General features: G+C 30.9%; 1 protein-coding gene across 2 annotated transcripts in view; it reads right to left on the bottom strand.

Annotated features, from left to right (window-relative positions):
• Nucleotides 1-289: 289 nt before the first annotated feature.
• LOC136796724 (uncharacterized) overlaps nt 290-19901 on the bottom strand; it is an 887913-nt gene continuing 868301 nt past the window's right edge. The window contains exons 6-7 of one of the 2 annotated variants that reach the window (XM_067051189.1): nt 5523-5650; nt 290-2676 (exon numbers count right to left, since the gene is read on the bottom strand). In XM_067051189.1, the coding sequence (XP_066907290.1) occupies nt 2537-2676; nt 5523-5650 (268 nt within the window). In that variant the 3' untranslated portion in view covers nt 290-2536. The remainder of the gene's footprint in view (nt 2677-5522; nt 5651-19901) is intronic. The other variant, XM_067051190.1, reaches the window with a different exon arrangement.

A 19901-nucleotide genomic window follows, 5' to 3' on the forward strand; every position in this document is an offset into this window, starting at 1 on the left:
GAGAGAGGATGGTTAGGATGTGGGAATCGGCTTCGAGCAGTCTGAGCAACTCGACTCGACATATACCTCAGGCTAGGGCAGTTCCCAACAGTCAGCGAGCTCACCAATGTCCTTATTACGTAGGTTTTTTATACCAAAAATTTTATCTATTACATTAAAACGAAATGGGATATCTTTATTAACCAAAAGTAATTTTAGAGTGAGTTTTTATACTTTTGAGGATCTGAACAAGCTGCATAGTTTTCAACTTATGCGTTTAGAATAAAGATTTCAAGGGTCATCATTAAATGTACTGAAGTTAAAGTAACTATATGCCACCCGGGGTTATCAAATATTATGAATGATAAATGTTACGCTTCAGCTATCATATCAAAAAGTCCAATAAATTTTCAAATAAAGGACTATACACATATTTTTTATTTACTTTTGTTTTTACATTTGTTGATCCAATATATCCTATTATGAATTTTAATTATTCTAAGGTGCACACGGAATCGAACTCAAATGAAATGAAAATAGAAAAACCTTTTTAGTAGCATTTTTACTTGAACTGTCGGAACTTAATTTGTAGGATAAGCTACCTGACGGAGATACGTTAATCAAAATTATTTTTTTACGTCTCCGTAAGGCCATCTCATAATCCGTCACAGATATTTTATTCCAAAAAATGATTATTTTCCGCTGCTTCAAACCGGTCATGCCAATTTTCTAATGCAGATGTGACTCGATTCGTTCCCTAAATCATTACATTGTATTAATGGTTTCGCTTGTATTCCGATCTGATTGTGAGCGTTCCAATTACCCCAAAACACAAACATTCCATCCTCCTACCCACCGCTTTTGGGGTCAAAAATCCCAAGTGATACAAGCGGCCCATAGGTTTAGAACTGCCCTGCCTAGAGGTTTTGAGACATCAGACTGTTAAATTTGTAATTAAATGTTCTAGGCAGGAACTAATCACATTCTAGAGATAGGGGTTATAATAGATGTAAGATATTCCAAATACAAATCATATAAATGTATGTTAGACAATAAAGAAGAGAATAAATAAAATATATTTATGAAAATATAATTTGTCTAAACCGGACTATCAAAAATGAAAAATATTTTTTAAACTTCTGCATCACAAAGTAGTCATGACAGTGATAACCCTTCTAGAAAAAGTTATCAAAATTAATGAAAACATTAACAATCAGTACATTTGCATATAATGCCTAATATTTCGGGAGTAGACGTTATGAGTGATAAGTCTCCGGAATCTGATTCCTCACTAAACTTGCATAAAAAAGTGTCCATGATCATTCTGGAAATATTCCAAGGTTTCAATCCAACAATTAAGGTTTCGATCCCAAAACTGTGAGTCCCTAAAGTAGGGCTGCATAAACAGCAGACATTTGGCCAATTCAGGCATAACCGGGGAGAATCACAACACATCATATGAACGAAAGCGAAATGCATCCAGCTCGACCTGATTGTGTTTGTATGCATTGAAATGAAGAGCCATCTAAGCTCGATGTATCTTTTTAGACTCTTGATTGATGTATGGATTTGACATGAGTTGCATTTCATCTTCAAACATGCGATATTTTTCATTTTCGGTCGGTTGATGCTTCAACTAGCGAAACATCCATAGTAAAGTGGTGTGCCGGGAATTTAAAGACCTGAGACTCTGTGATTGATATCTATTGTATTCTAACAATAATAATATCTCTGACGAGAATTTATTCATTTTGTATTAAAACTGTTCTTCGATTTTGTATTGTCTGACATATTTGTTCGATTTTTTATCCCGCATGAGTGCAGTTATTGTTCAAAAAGATTTACACATTTCAGAATCCAACAATATTATGAGAAAGACGATTAAATTTCCTAGGGATAGTAGAATTATTTAAAAGATGAAAGATTTAAACTTTATTCGAACTAAAATCAAGTCTCTTATCTATTATATATAAATAAAATGCTTATTCAACTTCAAAATATAATAGGCCAACATTGATTAGCTACATGCAAATATCAAAAATTTCGAAATAGAAAAAAAATTTCATTTTTTATAGTTATTTTTGGAAGTTTGGAAAACTAAACATTGAACACTGAATTTTAATCAATATGAACTATCTTAATAGGTAGAACTTGTAGAAGTTCAGGATCTTCTGGTCCCGTGGATGTATTCCAAGACGTACAAATCGATAGCTCTAGAAATATTCTCGAGGGAAACAAAAACGAAGATGTCTTAAATTACTAATAAATGATAAAACATTGACAAGACACTTTTCCAGGCAAATTTACTGAGGATATAGATCCAGGATTGTCAATCATCACGTTTAAACCCTTCAAAACAAATTTTGAAGATCGAAGTGCAAAATTGCACTTAACACGGGTCACAAAAACAAGCTATACTTGTATTCCTTGTTAAATTATACGGATAAATTTGTAATATTGCATAAGAATTAGTTTTTTTTTATTATGATTTTTTAAACATCAATATTTTAAAGGATTTGTAATGAAGGGAGGTGGGGAATACGAATGTGATCCCAGCCTAGAGATACCTACTTGATCTTGTTGCAGAATCCTTCGTAAACATTTCCATCAGAGAAGTGTAGAAGTCAAGGTATTGGTCGACTTGGAGCCAAGGAGATATAAAGTCAGATGCGAGGGCAGATGAGACCAGACCTTTAACTGAAAAATCCGACCCGGAGTGCAAAAACAAAAATAAGACAAAAAGAGTTAAGACATTTTTTTTTTCAATTTTTGTGTGTCAAAAGTTGGCCCTTAAATTTAAAGTATTAAATATATTGGAATCATTTTTCCAATTTTTATTTATGATCCTTTTAGATATCTAATCAGTGTGGATTTCTACATTGTGGACTACCTCAGTGTTTCGGTGCTGTGCTGTGAGGGTATTTTGTGCAACTTGATTCACATGTTCTGAAACAGAGGATAGGTCAAGAATGAGTGCTTCCCAGTGTCACGAGCATGCTTCGAGGAGAAAAAGTGAATGAAAGTGAGAAAAAAAATAAGAAGAAGAAGAAGGAAAATACAAAGACAAAATTATTAATAAATAACAGACATAAAGAATATGAGTGATAGATTAAGTAATGAAGGAAATGAATGTGGAAAGCCGAAAAGGCTTTTAAACGCCTCAAGTAGCAGACAAATCAGGCAAGGTAAGAAAACATGCACAAAAAAAAAAAACAATACAAATATAATTTTTTTTTTTGGTTCACTTTGACTTTTTTTATTCATACAAATAATAATTAGATTTTTTTTTAAATTTGAGTTCATTTTCAGAATTTATTATTTAAAATCAGCCTTTATTAGGATACGAGTAATATTTTTAGTGAATGCTTTCAACAAAAACCGTCTGAACGGATTGGGACTGCGCCCAATGACCAAAGCAAAAATTCTAATCATGAAGGGTGTGGTTTTGGCCTGAACCTCACGTTCAGTACAAACACATGCAAACAAACAAACCCAACCGTCCTTGCCAACTTCCAATTTATCCCGCACCCTCGGATTCGCAACCAGCCAAATATTTTCCGTTTATATCTTACAGTTAAGTTCTCAATCAGGTCGGATTTTATTTATTTTCAACACCGTAGCCACGTGTACAATGAATATAAAAATAAAAAATAAAAAATTAAAAACCGATGACTATGTTCATGAAAAAAAAAAGTTTTGTTCAAGTTTACCCTATAAAATAAAATAAATTATATTATTAATAGCATTACATCCTTCATCATTTCTTATTAATTAAAGAAAGGATGATGAACAGTTTATATTCCAGGGTTCTACATTATAATTTTTCTCTGCTCGACTAAACAAACTTATGAATAAAATACCCTCTCCCCTCCGTTTCGGTACATCAATCAGAGCGTGAACGGAAAATTTTCCAACAACTGGTCGGAAAACCCCAGCCGCGGAAAAGATGAAGTGAGTCAATTAAGGTTGCTCGAAACTTTCCCAAAACTTCCTTGATTATCTATATATTAATTTCTTTCGCCGGAACCATCTGAAAGTTCATCTTAAAGTTTTAGGAAGTAGTTCGTACAACTTAATAGTTAACTTTGGTTCGAGCTTCTGTCTTTTCCTGAATTCTTCCAGCGTAAGTAGGCTCTATCATACAAAATGCATCGCAAAATGATTATTTCTGAACATTGAAAAAATAAATATAAAACTCAATTTTAGTTACGGAATATCGTATGTGCAATAGGAATATTTCATTAATGAGGAGTATTAATAGAATACTATTCAAATATATTTAATTATGATTTATAATGTTTATTATCATTAATTGAAAACAAATATTTGAAACAAGACAAAGCTAAGAAATATATGAAAAACACTTTTATATTCATATACACAAGTCAGTGAAACCAAAAATAAAATAAAAAGGTAAATAAATAAAAAACAAATCAGTATATCAAATAAATGAAAAGTACTAGCAAAGAATAGAATGAAAATAAAAAGTCAATCAGAAATAAGGAAAAAAAAAGAAAAAAAAAAGAAAATTGCATTTGCACTGAGTAGTATTGGGAGGAATAATCAAAAAGAGATATTAAAGAAGTTAAGGAAGAAATAAAGGGGAATCATTGTTAGAAAAGTAGCTGAGAAGCAAAATTGACATTCCTGCTTCGTCCTTTCTCTTCCCTTCCATTCATGAAAAAAGTTAGATCAAGTCCTAAACTCTGATTTAGATTCAGATGACAAGTTATTCAGTGCCGTCGAAATTTCTTTTTTTAGAGCAATAAAAAGCTGTATTTCGAAATGAGTTGAAATTATTTTTTCCCTTTTCTTTGGTTCCTACTTTTGTGATGAAAGAAATTTTAATAATACGGAAAATCTTTTATATTATAATTAAAACCATATAATTAACATCCATATTGTCGCTAATACTGTAGTACCTTGTGTTAGGTAAAATATACAGGATTTTGAACAGTACAAAAATGTAACACGAAAAATTAAAAATTTTACTAAATATTTACAAATTTATCAATGCAAAATTCAGTTGAGTAGCGTTTAAACAATAGGTTATAAATATAAAGAATCAAATTTGCTTATAATAAAATATATTTAATTAATTAAAGAAGCAAATATTGTTTGCAAACTTTGTTTTCCAGGGAATTTAAAATTTGTGCCAAATTTCCAATTTTAATTTATAGTAATTTGACACTGATCTTTGATAATAAACATCAAGTTTTATTACAGACATTTAAATAAATGTGTACGGCACTGAAGAAAGCTTGCGATAGTTTAATATTTTTTTTTATTCAAATAAAAATACGTGAAGGCGACGAAGCAAGATACAATACACCCTGGTTCGGAGAGTTAGTGTTGAGGTTGTCCTAGGCCATTTGTGTTAAATCCTGTGTGTGCATGGAGAAGTGGATATCATCCATACGCTTATAATCTATGACATCATTAAAATAAGTGATCAATAGGGCGTGTAAATGATCAAATGCCTGTGTCGAGTGAGTGGATTTGGCATGCTCGTGTATGAATAAGTTAAAAGATTTAGCACTTACCCAAGCAGGGGTTGTGATTTACCAAATTGAAAATGCGTTCGCATCGCTTCTTCATGTGGTTGTTGGGGCATATGCAGCCGAACATGGGAGTGAGCCGGATCTTCACCCAAGCATCCAGGCATAAGTCTCTGAAGAAAAAGGAAAAAAGTGGATAAACATAGTTTATATCACTACAGTAAACACAATAACAATAACAATGTTTTACATGTCACATATTATGCTATATTATGAACATAAGAAAATATGATCATTGCAGTCATTCAGTCCTCGCACCAATTACAGAGACGAGGTACTCTAAATCAGAGCTGGAGAGGAGATGATAATTCATCCTGGTAATCCAGGATGTGTTTTACGAGTACTCGCCGTAAATCCTCGTAGAATGGAAACTTCGCTCCTAAAGGTATGCACTAACGGTCGTGAAGGGGATTTGCAATCTCCTTGGTATTACTATAAGTCCTTTAAGGATGCACTCCACTTCGCAAGGCATGTGCTTACGGTCTTGGGGGGATATACCACTGCTACAGGTATTCGATGTAGGTCGCGACGAAAATACAGAAGGTATAGGAGAAGGAGAAGAGATATATATATATATATGGAAAGCAGAAGTGAAATAAAAATCCAATACATTTTAAAAAATAGCATTAGATTGCATTGATTCACTATGCATATTATTACTCACTGTCTTCTAAGGAGGAGAAATCTTATACACACATTGGTTTGTCAATATTGTGCTTAGTCAATTCTCTTGACTATTAAAATTTGGATTTTAGTTGATCAGAAGATTCTATTGTAATCTTTATTGATTCAAATAACACATTTAATTATATTATAACACATAACATGGTATTACATGTATGCAATTGAAGTATATGCAAAAAATGGTACATATATCAATATACCACGTCTACCTGATGACTAATGGTTCTAGTTGCGGCAGCTTGGTAGCGTCGTGTCATTCTGCAACAGTTACGGTGGCTTTAGTGGTTATAGCATAGACCAAGAGATTGCGGTGTCGCTACAATTCGATTTGCACACAGAATTACGTGATCCCCCTTGCTTTATAAATGATTTTTTTTTATTGAAATAAGTATTTAGGATTGAGTACTAAAGAGATTGTGACAGACGTAATAGTACTCTTTTCTTAACAAGAGTGGGAAAGTCGAATTTTCATTATGTGGGACAGCCATTAAATAAAAGTAGGAATCGAACTGGTGCCATTACAGACATAAGGTTGCAAAGGTGAAGCCTCAACTCCCTCAGCTAAAATGACTCATGGAGAGATAGTCTTGTTCATAACACCTGGTAGGCATACATTTTTCGTGTTCCTCCATAAGTAGGCACTTGAGAGTTAAAAAAATAAGGGTTTGAACGACTGAAGAGTTTGATTCTGCCGTCATTTGAATTTGCTATGGATTTATTTTAGAAATATTTCTACAATGAAAACAGTCTTTAATCATTCATCGGTCACTAACAAAAAAATTCCACAAGACATGGCATATAGCTAATAGAGATCTGAAGTAAGTTTTTTCTTATTAATTTACGACTGTATTTCCATATAGTTTAGATTATTTTTTAATAGATCTAGGGCCTATTTATTTGTCTGTAGAAGGTTTAATTTGTGTTATTTAACGCTAGTTTATAATGAATGCATATTAAGTAATTATATTAGTAGCTCAGTAATATTATAATTAATAATTTAAGTGCATTTATAATTATAATAATAGAAATATTCAATTACAGATTTAACGAAATAAAGAAAAAAATTATCTCAACCAATGGTCTGATCCCGAAGACGACACTGGAAAGCATTAAGGACCTGGAAGCTGTATTGCTCGGGACTACGAGCATAGTCAAAGAATTCATTGATACTAAAGATTAATTTTTTCTAGCCTCACTCTTGACCTGGTTCCGGGTAGGTGCAACTATCGGTGAAAACCGAGAATAAAGAAAATTCCTAAATAATAATAATAAAAAAAATCAAAATATGTGCATAACAAATAATAATAAAAAAGAAAATATTAGTAATGACTATCATTATTTAAATAAGAATTATTTCATCTATTTCAACCCATTGCACTTGTCTTTAAGATCTTGATCAAGAAGGTTTGTTTTTAACGTTTTATTTTCTCATCTTTCTTTTTTACACCCCTTCTCCACTCTATTACTTCTTTCATACCCTCATTATTATGTCATGCTCACCATATATTATTAGTGTCATATTTACTAATTACTCCCTTTGTCTTGTATTACATTACATTTTATTTTTCCATTCTAGTATTTTACTTAAATATTTCATTAGTTACATATATTTTCCTTATAACTTTAATTTTAAATAATAATCATTCAATTAAAATGTTCATACATCTTTATTCTTTTTGGTATAACTTTATATTTTATTTCTTTAATTCTGTTATTTTACTTACATATTCAATTATCTACATATATGTTTTATTTCTCTCTTTTTTTCATAATTTTCCTTCAAATTATTTTGTACATATATTTAGTTACAAGATTTTCAAATGTATTTTTTTCTTTACTCTAACTTAATTTTACTATTATTTTTCTCATACAGCCTTTATGTTCTTATAATACTTTAGTTACTAATTCGAATTTATAACTTTATTAGTTTATTTATTTTCTAATCAATGTGTTATTTCTCTTATTCATTATGGTTGTCATCTTGTTTTTTTGTTTTTAGCCCTGATGAAGTCCTGAAATTTAGGCCAAAACGTTGGCAGGAATAAAAAAGATTTTACTTATTTGTGTTCTTTACTGACTGCGCCCCCGATCACCATCTCATTTGTATTATCCACGGTCAAATATCTACTCATCATTAAATAAGAAGCGTTGGATACAATCCCCGTAGTTTCAATGTCCGAATAGTTATTAGTTGAACAATTATTTTTTATTATTTTATAAAGAGCTAAATAAAAAAAGAAGACAAAAATTCGAAATGTCAAAAGAAATTTCACATGATTTTTAAATCTTTATAGAAAATCTTCCATTTTACACGTTACAAATAATTCACGAACTATTACATATTATATTTAATATGTCATATATCCGTATGTAAATTATTATACTACAGTTTATACAGGAGTAGACAGCTTTACAAGTAATATTAACTAATGTGAAAGGATCCATTTTGGAGAGGGAAAGGATTGATGGTGGGACAAGAGGTCTGGATAATTAATGTATGCTAACACCGAGTAATAAAATAAAGCCCCCTGGTGAAGGCTAATAAAATAAGTAGAGGCCCATAAATTAAGAGGCCATCGATTGGAACATGGGCGATAAGCCTAAGTGCTCATTTCACGGCATTTTGCCCATAATAATTAATAACATTCATGCTTCATTGAGTGGGTATTTCGGAGCACTTTACTCATCAAAATGAAATAAATTAAAACGTTTTCATCACTAAGCTTTTGTTTCATTTTATTTTTTAAAACTTTTTTATCGATATAATTGAAGAATATTAAAATTAAACATTGTATCAGCCGGGCAGAGTAGCATTAACGCTGTCGTTTAAAAATAATATTTGTCTGATAATTTTGACTTCCACTTACCTATAGATGAAATATATAGTAAAGTAAAGTATCAGGATTATGAAAAATATCGAATCCATTTATTTCAATTTTTTTTTTTGTTATTTCAACAATGAGATACAATATTCACTGAGTCTAAAGTACAACCATTTGGTTTGCACATGGGTACGTGGTCATCCCAGTAGGAAAAAAAAGTAACTCACTTTCTAAACTTGACTTTATATAAATTGCCACTTTATACCAGTGGTTGCACGATGTATCGATTTTTTTTTTACCATTTTCTTGAAAAATACTATAACGATATTACATTTCTTTTCAGGCCTTTATTATATAAGCTTTACTGACTTATTTATTCTTTCTATCATCCAAACAACGTTTCGGGCTCTTCTGCCCTCTTATCAAGTTCCAAAAATAAAAATATTTACAATCAACAAGTTTCAAAATAAACAAACAGTTTACATTGTATTCTAATAAAAATGTTTTAGACATTTACATATAAATAATTCAATACTATAAATACATTCTCTTCACTAATTTATAACCATTTACACATCTAAAATGTTTTTGAGATTAAGCTAAATCTACTAATATGATTTTAATTAACCCAATTAAATTAATGAACAATTAAATGATCTTAAACGCATTGAAACAGTCTGGCAGTCCATTAATGGGAAGTTTTTAAAATAGCTACCTCTAACTAGGCAACTTTAATTTTAGTTATTTTAAATAGTTAACCATATTTCATTTTGAGCATCAAAGTGGATAAATATAATCTGTTAAAGTATTTAATAATTAACCAAAGAAGAAATATATACCCAAGCTGAAAATAAGTTTCCGGAAATAAAAGTTGTAATATAGATGTATACCGTTAGAAAGCAAAATATTTAAGAAAAATTAATATTTATCATATAAACCTGTAGAAAATAATAGAGACGAAAATTGCAAATTAATTTTTTCATAGACAATAGTTCGTTATTGCATCGCATACCTTTTACATAAAAAAAGAGTCCCAGTAAATGTGTTAACCCAAAAATTATTACTTCTATCTTTATAAAAACGACGAATCCACATTGGGAACTATTTTGACCCAATGCGTTCTGATGGTGTTAATCAATGAAAATCGAGAACGAATTGTAAGGATTTTTGACGATTCACGAGCAAACGGTTCGCTAACTTGATCAAACCTACTGCGCGAGAAGACTAAAACGGCTGTCTGATGTTGACGTCTCAATTATGAAATGATTTTTCTCTTTATATTATAAGAACCCGGTGGAAAAAAAAGTCAGTTATTTCATCCTAATTTCTGATAATTTCAATGAAAACTTCCTATAATTACTAGTCTTCCAAGTAAAGGTAGGAAGAAATTTATCATGATTAATATCATATATCAAAAAGTACTATTATCAAAAGATACTACTCTTACAGCACATTCATCGTTCCGAGCTTAACAATCCATTACTGGGTCTTGGCTGCCTCAATAGTTGTCCTCCATGTTTCCCTATCCTCTGCAGTCGTCCAAAAGATCCATATTCCAAGGATTCTGGCATCGGAACTTACTCCATCTCAACGTTGGCCTACCCACTTTCCTTTTTCCACTCGGCTCCGTACTGTACAGCTGCCTTGGAGTTGAGGTCTCGTCCATCCGTACAACGTGGCCCGCCCATTTCAGCCTAGTTATCCGGATACATCTCATAACATCCGGTTTCTTGAACAAGTTGGCCAGTTCCTGGTTTCGCTTCCTCTCGAAAACTAACACTTTTTCTTCGCTGTCCTTCGTCAATATTTATGTTTCACACCCATAAGTCAGGACCGATCTTAAAAGAACTTAGTAGAGGCACATTAAATTAGCTATGATTTGAGTGCTAATAGAAATCTGTACGTCTCATGGTTCCTGAGACATAGATTTCCTAAAATAAATTCACCAACTGCTGATTTTTCAGTATATTTTTTATGAAATGTTGCTTTTAAAATAAGTGTATATCGGGAACGTAATCAGCTCTGTTAGGGCTCATATTTTAGTAAATTTACTCTACTTTAAATTATGTATTATTATGTTTTCTATTATTGTTTGTAGTTTTAACTATATGGAGCTCCGAATGAAAAAAAACATTTTTTTTTGTTTTGAAACAGCCGCCATTTTTTATTCAACCTATCAATTTTGACTAGTATTTATATGTAGTTTTAATTAACGTAATCAAAAATTGGGGTTAAATAACTGATTTTTTTTTTCTATTAGGCTCTTAGGTTTATTTGATTTTCCGAAACGTTTGCAAGCAAGTCATCGAAAAATTTCTTCTATGGTAATTAGTGATTAAAGCTAATAATGTTAATAAATAACGCTCATTAAAACATACTATTAGAAGCTTACTGTTATTTACTTTACATGCGTACGTAAACATATAAATATGAATATATATTATTTATTTTTTATTTTTTCTTGTTCATTATTATTAATGTGTTGTATGAATGAATACTTCTGGCACTAATACAAATTTCCTATGGCTGTGAAAGATTGAATTATCATAATTTTTTTATAACAAAAATAAAATCATAATACGAATAAAACATTTCCGAAATAAACGAAAGGTTAAGAAATTAGAATGACTTAAAAACCTGATAATACCCTCAAAAGATAAACCATGTACCAACAATTCCAAATATTATATAGGGTTAAAGGGAGTGAAGATGTATTGTGAGATACCTTGTTTATTTTAATATTTCGGATTAAGCTTGTTACTGATCGTAAACTTAGATCATTAGGGACAATTCTGTAGTCAAGGAGATTTGAGGATCATCTGGGTCTCGGATTGATAGGTTCGAAATCACGAAACTCCTACGTCCCTATTAACTCAATGGCTTAAAGCCGCTGACAAGATATTCTCTGAAGGATCAACGAGATATATGCGGAGTTTATTTTGGTCTTGTGAGAGGATTTCACGTGTGGCATTTTCAATGAAGATAATTCTATTTTTGGCAATATTTTCTTGATTCTCCAATCCATACAAATTTCTTTCTGTCCAATTAGTAGTTCTTAATAATTAAACTAAAAAGTTTAAATCTTCGTGTTCTATTGCAATAATGTAAACACACTTTGTTTTAGAATACTCCATGCTGATATCCGAAACCTTCTCTAGCCGCTTAATATCTCTATTTCTTTATATCCACCTTCAAATCCAGCTTATTTTTTCACTGTCTATCCATCAAGACCCAAAACTATTGAAATAAATATTCCGCTTTTCAACAACAATTTTTAACAAATAATATTACGAGGGAATTATGGAAAATGATGAGATAGATCGCCTATGTTAAACATCAGTTAACCAACCTCATGTTACAGAAATATAACTGCCATATACGGATTTTTTTTTTTTTACAACGATTAAAGGAAATATGACAGATAAATGATCCCAGCATTATCAAAAATCTTCAACAGGTAAATTTTATAAGTGGAATGTGCCGCGAATTAAGAAGGGTTATTTATAAGGGAAATTAATGAAGGGTTTTCATTAAACCCTGTTTTTTTAATTGAACCTGTCGGAGGATATAGTAAAAATATGTCTAGACTTAAAACAAATCACGGATTATGTATACCTTCAACATATTGGAGTCAAAAATTCTGCAAAATGCGAAAATGTAACCAAAAAGAAAACCTACAACATATCATTTTCGAATGCCCTACTCATCAAAATCAAAGGAAAAAAGTTCTAAATTTTCTAAATCCTTACAGTAATGACGATATATACAAGAAATTGTCAACATCAAATAAGAATTAATAGGCAATGGCTTGCAGTGCTTATATTCAATAAATAGATATATTTAGTTTGGAAATAATAAATTAATTTACAACTAACTGGCTGTATGGAAAATTCCAATGCCAATAAAATATATTTAAAAAAAATTCAAATCAATAGAATATTTTATTATTATTATTTTGTATTGTTTTATTTAACACGAACAGAAATATTATTTTAGCTTATCTTGTCTTGCAAACGAATGTTCTGCAATTCACTTAAAACTTTATAATTATCATTACATTTTAAGAATAAATTTTGCATTACTTACTTTTATTTGTCAATTATCTTTTATTTTGTTTTTCGATTTTTTATTAAATATTATCTTTTTTACTTTATTTATTTATTTGTTTTTTACTCTCAACTATTATATTCCTATGTACTGTCTCAGTATTTAGTCGGGATGCCATAATGGATAATCGCTGAAGGCAATTATAAAAAAAAGTTAATTAATTTATATTGAGTCCTGCAAAACTATTATTATAATTGGATTATTTTCCAGTGGCTTATTTTGTGTTTACCAGTTACCAATTAAATACTTTTATATTTATAAAATGTCGTTACCATTTATTATATAATATAATAAGGGGTGGTATTGTGTAATATGATAGTAAATAAAATACATCAAGAAACAAAGTGTTTATTTACAATGATTGATAAGTATTTATAACCAACTATTGATAAATGATGTTATTAAAATGATTCAGATAAATGGTTGCCATAAAATATGATTATTACATTATTACTTATTGCCTAATATATACTTATAGCTCCTGATTTGCATGGCACAAGGACAAAGACCTTTATAATATTAATCATTGCTAATACCTCTATACATATCAATATTATTATTTATCATAGATTAATCTACGTAGATATCGGTGGCAGGAGACTTTGAGGTAATGGTTTCTTGAATCATAACCCATTTGATTATAGGAAAGTCTAATCACTGCTAAGTTATGATCATAGTAAACCATCAACTTGTCTCTGTATTCATCAGTTAAATTCCGTAGAACTAATTATTATAATTGCTAGTTGATGCTTAATGGATGGCATGCAAATGTTGATAACAACAGAAAATATGATTTAGAAATGTTTAGCAAATATTCTTAATTTCCATACTCCAAATAATTTGAAATTATTAAATTCAGTAGTGATTGAATTATTAATTCGCAGTTGTGAGCGAACCAAAATAAATTAAAACGTTCACCAACATAACGGTGAAATATAGATATTGACCAAATATAAGGCGTATTGATGGTTTGTTTTTGTTTAGTGGCTGTTATTGTTAAAATTTATTTCCCAGCGACTTATTAAAATTGATTATTACGAATTATAAACACGGAATTTTTCTGGTCATTGGAGAAAACGGTGGTAAATTAAAACTCTTTGATTGCTACAAAGCCTTATTTTTTATAATTTACATTGCAAATAACTACAACTGGTGTAATTTAATATTATAGTAATATAAAAAAATTGATATTTCAATTAACGATCGTTTAATTTTATACAAAGAAAAAAAAAGGATATATACTTTGAATTAAGTCTATCTCGTACCCTCTCGTGCTGAAAATACACATTCCAATTGTTGTTTTCGAAAAAGGAGCTTTCGTTTCACCTTTGAAAATTCCAATCCCACTCTTGCCTGTTTTTCTTTGAAACAAAACCACGTTTAGAGTTTAATTAAATTTCTAGGCATTTAGATCCGTTAATTATACCTAAGATGCTTTGAAATAACACATTAACTACACAGTTAGTTATTTGTTATTAAGACCTAGCAGATCCCTTATGTCAGTGCTGTAAGTAAATTATAAACTACTAGTAATTTTTTAATACATTTATTTAATATTAAATGATGCGAATAAAAACTGAACAACAATATTTTCTTTCGAAATGTCTAGTTGACCGTAGATTGATATGAGAATATGGCGGTGCTGTTAGCAAAGACACACGAATATAAAAAAAAAAAAACTTATATATTTGAGCAAAAGTTTCGACCTGAATTTCGGCCTTCATTAGGCTGATTTAAGCGAAGATTCCGAATTATTCCGTAAGTACAGTTGTTAATTTCAATAAATAATAGAAAAAGAAAACTTTAACCAGTGAGGTGGAATCGAACAAACTCAAGATTCTTTTCTTTAATCAAAAATTAGAAGCAAAATAGTTTTAAACAACAAAAGTTCGGGGCTACTTAGACCATGGTGGGTTACTGGAAGCCATACAAAAAAAGTAGCGGGAACATAGTAAAATGCCTCAGGGTTTGTTGTTGAGTTTATAAATAACATTTGTATTTTCATAATTTGATTTTTTTTTTCTATCGGTCAAGGTGGTAAGTCTCAAGTAAGGTGGTAAGTTGGGGTACTGGTACTGGTATTTGGTGGGGGGAGGGGACAGTCCGGCAAGTGGACCAAGTGGTTTTTTTTGCCAACCCCTGGCGGCTAACTAGGTTGCCACCGCGTACTAACCAAGGTGAGAGTGTCAAAATTCATTATTCGGGACCACCGAAAAATGAATGTTTAACTGCCCCAGGTGGAATCGAACCCATAACGTTCCGAACCGAGCGCACTGGGACCTGCGCCCCAACCCGCACGGGTCACGTTCTTTAAGTTGGGGTAAGTCCAGACTAAAATATTTACTTTGGTAGCCGATTAATAATTTCATTTTTAAAATATAAATTCGAAATTTTGTTTTAAAAAATGTCATCATACTATTCATCTCTACTAGAAACATCTTGAAAAAATTACATGGAGTAAATGACATTACGCTTACTTAACGTCTTATGTTTCAATTAAACAGCTCTGAGGGCAATAGCATGAAACCTGTTTTCCCGAAATTTCACGTCAGTAATAATAATTCAACTTTACCTGAGTTATGAATTTTTTTCTGAAAATTTACGGAGTATACGGAATATATATGTTATTTACAACTGTATAAAAATATATACAAGTAAATTTGCTGATAGTGGTAAAATGACATGATACAAACATGTGGAGAATACACTAATTGACTGAATTCCAATAATATTTCTAGAGGTGAAGATCTCGAGGCCATCATCTTTTCAGATGACCACCCCTAGGAGGATTATCGGATAATGAAGGAGAAGCCAGGTTAGAAACAAGTGAGTTTGGATGGTTAGGAAGTTTATCATGGAAGGATTGGTATCTGTTTCTGCACAAATTTGCAAGATATGGAACATTAAGGTCCTGATGGATGACTTGATTAGCAACAAAGTAATGCCTTTCTTAAATTTTAGGTGCTTTTCAAATATTGATCGATTAATCTATCTTAAAGTTTCCTCTTTCCGTTGTAAGGTAGTATTTCAAAAGTGATATAGGACCGCCGCTCCCCGGGGGTCTTAGCGGAGCGGGTCCGGCAGGAAGGATTGCCTTTATTTTTATGTAACGATCTCCTCTGGTGAAATTGTGACATGTCGTACACCGACCAACCTACTCCCTATAATTGTCTGTTTTAAAAAATCAGATAAGTAACGCTACCACGGAGGGCGGGTGTGGAAGGTTTTCATGCCGTATTTAATTTTCAGGCGCTTTTAAAAATTTGTTCGATTAAACTATCTTTAAATTTTTTTTTCCTGTTTTAAGCTAATATTTAAAAAGTGATATAGGACCGTCGCTTCCCCGACCCGGGGGTCTTAGCGGGGTGGGTCATTAAGGATTTTACGAAGGATTTCGGACTGTAAGGATTGGATTCAGGAGGAATTTGGTGGTTTAGTTGAGCCCCAAAGCTCAACTCCAGACAAGTTCAGAGAGGCCTTATTATAGTCATATAAATGAGCATTTTGTAATTAGTTGGAACGAGTGGTTTCTTGTCATTTCAGTTTTGAGTGAGGATTCCACGTCAGTCGTTTGGCCAGACGTATCCTGTTCGAACGAATAAGTTTGGTATTATTAAAGGATACTATGAGCAGAAGTAAATAAACAATAAAGTAGAATTATTTATCAAGAGCTTTACGAGACCTGAAACGAGTTTTTTGTTCTATATTTTAATTGTTACTTTATTATTATTTTAATTATTGTACTTACTTACGTCAGGAAAAACATTGAATTAAGTTTAAAAATGGGGAAGAGCCTGCCCTTTCATTCACAGCCTCTCTTATCAAGACACGAAGTGTTTCAGGAGTAAGAGCAGATTTCAGCTTGAGCCTTAGTTATATAAAGTATTAGGAGTGTTAATAATTAATTTATAAATCAACTCCATTCACCATTAACTTATTATTAGTTACTGCCAATACTGCAAGCTATCAAAATCAGAAGGGAAAATATCATCCAGCAACTAAAGATTTGCAAAGATCGATACGGAATTGTGGGTAGTTTTGAAAATATGGAGCTCCAATGAAAAAATATAATTTTGAAGATTTTGTATTCCCCCTCACTATACTAGGCAGACTCATCAATTTTACTAATAATTATACATAGTTTTCATATAAGTTATCAAAAATTGGGTTGAAATAATTTTTTTTTTTTAATGAGGTGTATATAGTTGACCGTAGATTACTGATTGGAGAGATGGTCGGGGGGGGGGGTGCGGTCAACAAAGGAACAACATAAATAAACAAAAAGATATTTATTTATGCCGACGTTTGGACCTGATTTTCAGGTCTTCATCAGGGCTATAAAAACAAAAAAGTTTTTTTTAATATATTTTTTTCCTCTTGAGCTCTTGTACTATATTGAAGATATTTATAAAAAGTGAATTATAAGTTTCGATACAGTGATTGGTGAAAATTATTAATATTCAAAATATTCAATAGTTGATAATTATTTCAGGTTTCTATTCACTTAAAAATTAAATTAATGAGTTTACCACTATTGTATTTATTAATCTAAAAAATAATTAATTTTAAGCTGCATAGGAACAATTGTTTTCATCGATACAAAGGTCACCCTTGTTGTACAATCCCGTTGTATTTTCAATTCACAACCCTTCAAAATCCCGAAGTCTTAATATTAGACTTCAATTTTTACATGTATTGAAACGGCAACCTTCGTCACTCATCCATTGTGTTTCGTAGAATTGAAAGCTTTAATTTCAAACTTTACAATAAAGGAATCAGGTGCAGCAGTGCCCCGACAAAAGGGGTTTAACCTTTCTCCTTTTCCGTTATTCAGAGGGTAAAAGTGAATTTCTTTTGACTCGTAATTCTATCTCAATGTTTGCGGTAGGATTCAAGAGTTTAAGTTATATTAAAAGTTTTTAGCAGTAACCCGCTTTCACCCGAATAAGCCTTTGATTAAGAATGAATTGTGTACCTTTGACATATAAATTAATTATTGACAAAGAATTATAGTTTTACCCTTATATATTAAGAGAAAAATGCTTTATTTAGCCATGCTTCCCATATAAAATATATATTTATATAGGTTGTTATAAAACAAAGCATACCAATCAATCTATGATCGGACATAAACATACTCAATATATTAACATGATATAAGAACAATTTTTATTTCTACCCTTTTACAATCAATAATTTTCTATACACTAGATACAATATATTATAACTATGTTTTCCCTATTTGATAATCTTATTCCATTTATTTGGAAATTTTATTTCCCCTGTTTCACTCTCTCATACCGTCCCTCTCCAGTGATCCGTAATAGTACAAGAGCCCAAGAGGAGAAAAAAGGCAGTTATTTCACCCCAATTTTTGACTACTTAAATGAAAACTATGTATAATTACTAGTCAAAATTGATGAGTCTGTCATGAATAGGTAGGGGGAATAAAAAATGGCGGCTGTTTCAAAACGTTAAAAATAATACATTTTTTATTCGGGCTCCATATCTTAACAACTACCAAAAACAATAGAAAATCTAAGAGATCATCATTTAAAGAAGAGTAAGTTTGCTAAAATGTAAGCCCTAATAGAGCTATTTACGTTCAATATTTCTCGAGATATAGCTTATTAAAAAGCAAATGTTGTACAGAACGTACTGAAATATCAGTAGTTAGTTATATAAGAAGATGGTCAGGGTATATTGTATTATTTTCTTCAGTATCATCTCGTATTATTAGTAATGCTATGTGTCTTTCTAATTTTACTTAGTTATTCCTAAATTAATTATTATAGTTATTATTATTATCATATTTCTGTATCTTTCTCTTATCATTTTTCGTCATATACGCTTCATTGTTGCCTCCGTTCAACCGTGTGCTTGGAACAGGTTGGTTGTCCTGACTTGTTCTTTGCTCATTTATTATCATTTTATATCTTCATTATAACTTATTTATTTATAATTATTCTTTTTGACGTTTATTTAATCTCTATTTTTCCCCCCTTCCCTGTATTGTTTTTGTTTTATGTACATCTCCTGTATTTTTTTTAACTGTATATTTTACGTATTTTTATTAAAAATTTTTACTCTTGCCATTGTTACTTATTTTTATTCTTATCATTGTATCTTATCTTTGTATTTTTATTCTTATCATTGTATCTTATCTTTGTATTTTTATTCTTATCATTGTATCTTATCTTTGTATTTTTATTCTTATCATTGTATCATTTTGTATCTTTTAGCCCTGATGAAGCCCTGCAAAGTGGGGCGAAACGTCGGAAAATAAATAGTTGTAAACTATTTTTGTTTCTTTTGTATCTTTTTAGCCCTGATGAAGCCCTACAAAGTGGGGCGAAACGTCGGAAAATAAATAGTTGTAAACTATTTTTGTTTCTCCTTTGACCACAACCCAGACCATCTTCTTATACATTAATTTTTACGGTCAACTATATATACATATATACAGTAGTTAGCTAATTTATTTTGAGAAATCTATATCTCAGAAACTATGTGACGCACAGATGTCTATTAACACTCAAATTAAAACTAGTTTAATGAGCTATAAAGTAGTTTATGACATTCATTTTTGTAGGAGTAGTAGTTTTCATGAAATTTGCTAAAATAAATTGATTTATAGTTGTTCTGACAAATTTTAATATTCCAACTTTATATTCATAACTTAATATCATAAAAACTACTACCCCTACGAAGATAAGTGTAATAACTACAACTTAAATTTCTATTATTGGAG

This window comes from Halyomorpha halys, unplaced genomic scaffold (assembly GCF_000696795.3).
Source record: "Halyomorpha halys isolate HHAL.00 unplaced genomic scaffold, Hhal_1.1 Scaffold357.1, whole genome shotgun sequence".
Lineage (NCBI taxonomy): Eukaryota > Metazoa > Arthropoda > Insecta > Hemiptera > Pentatomidae > Halyomorpha > Halyomorpha halys.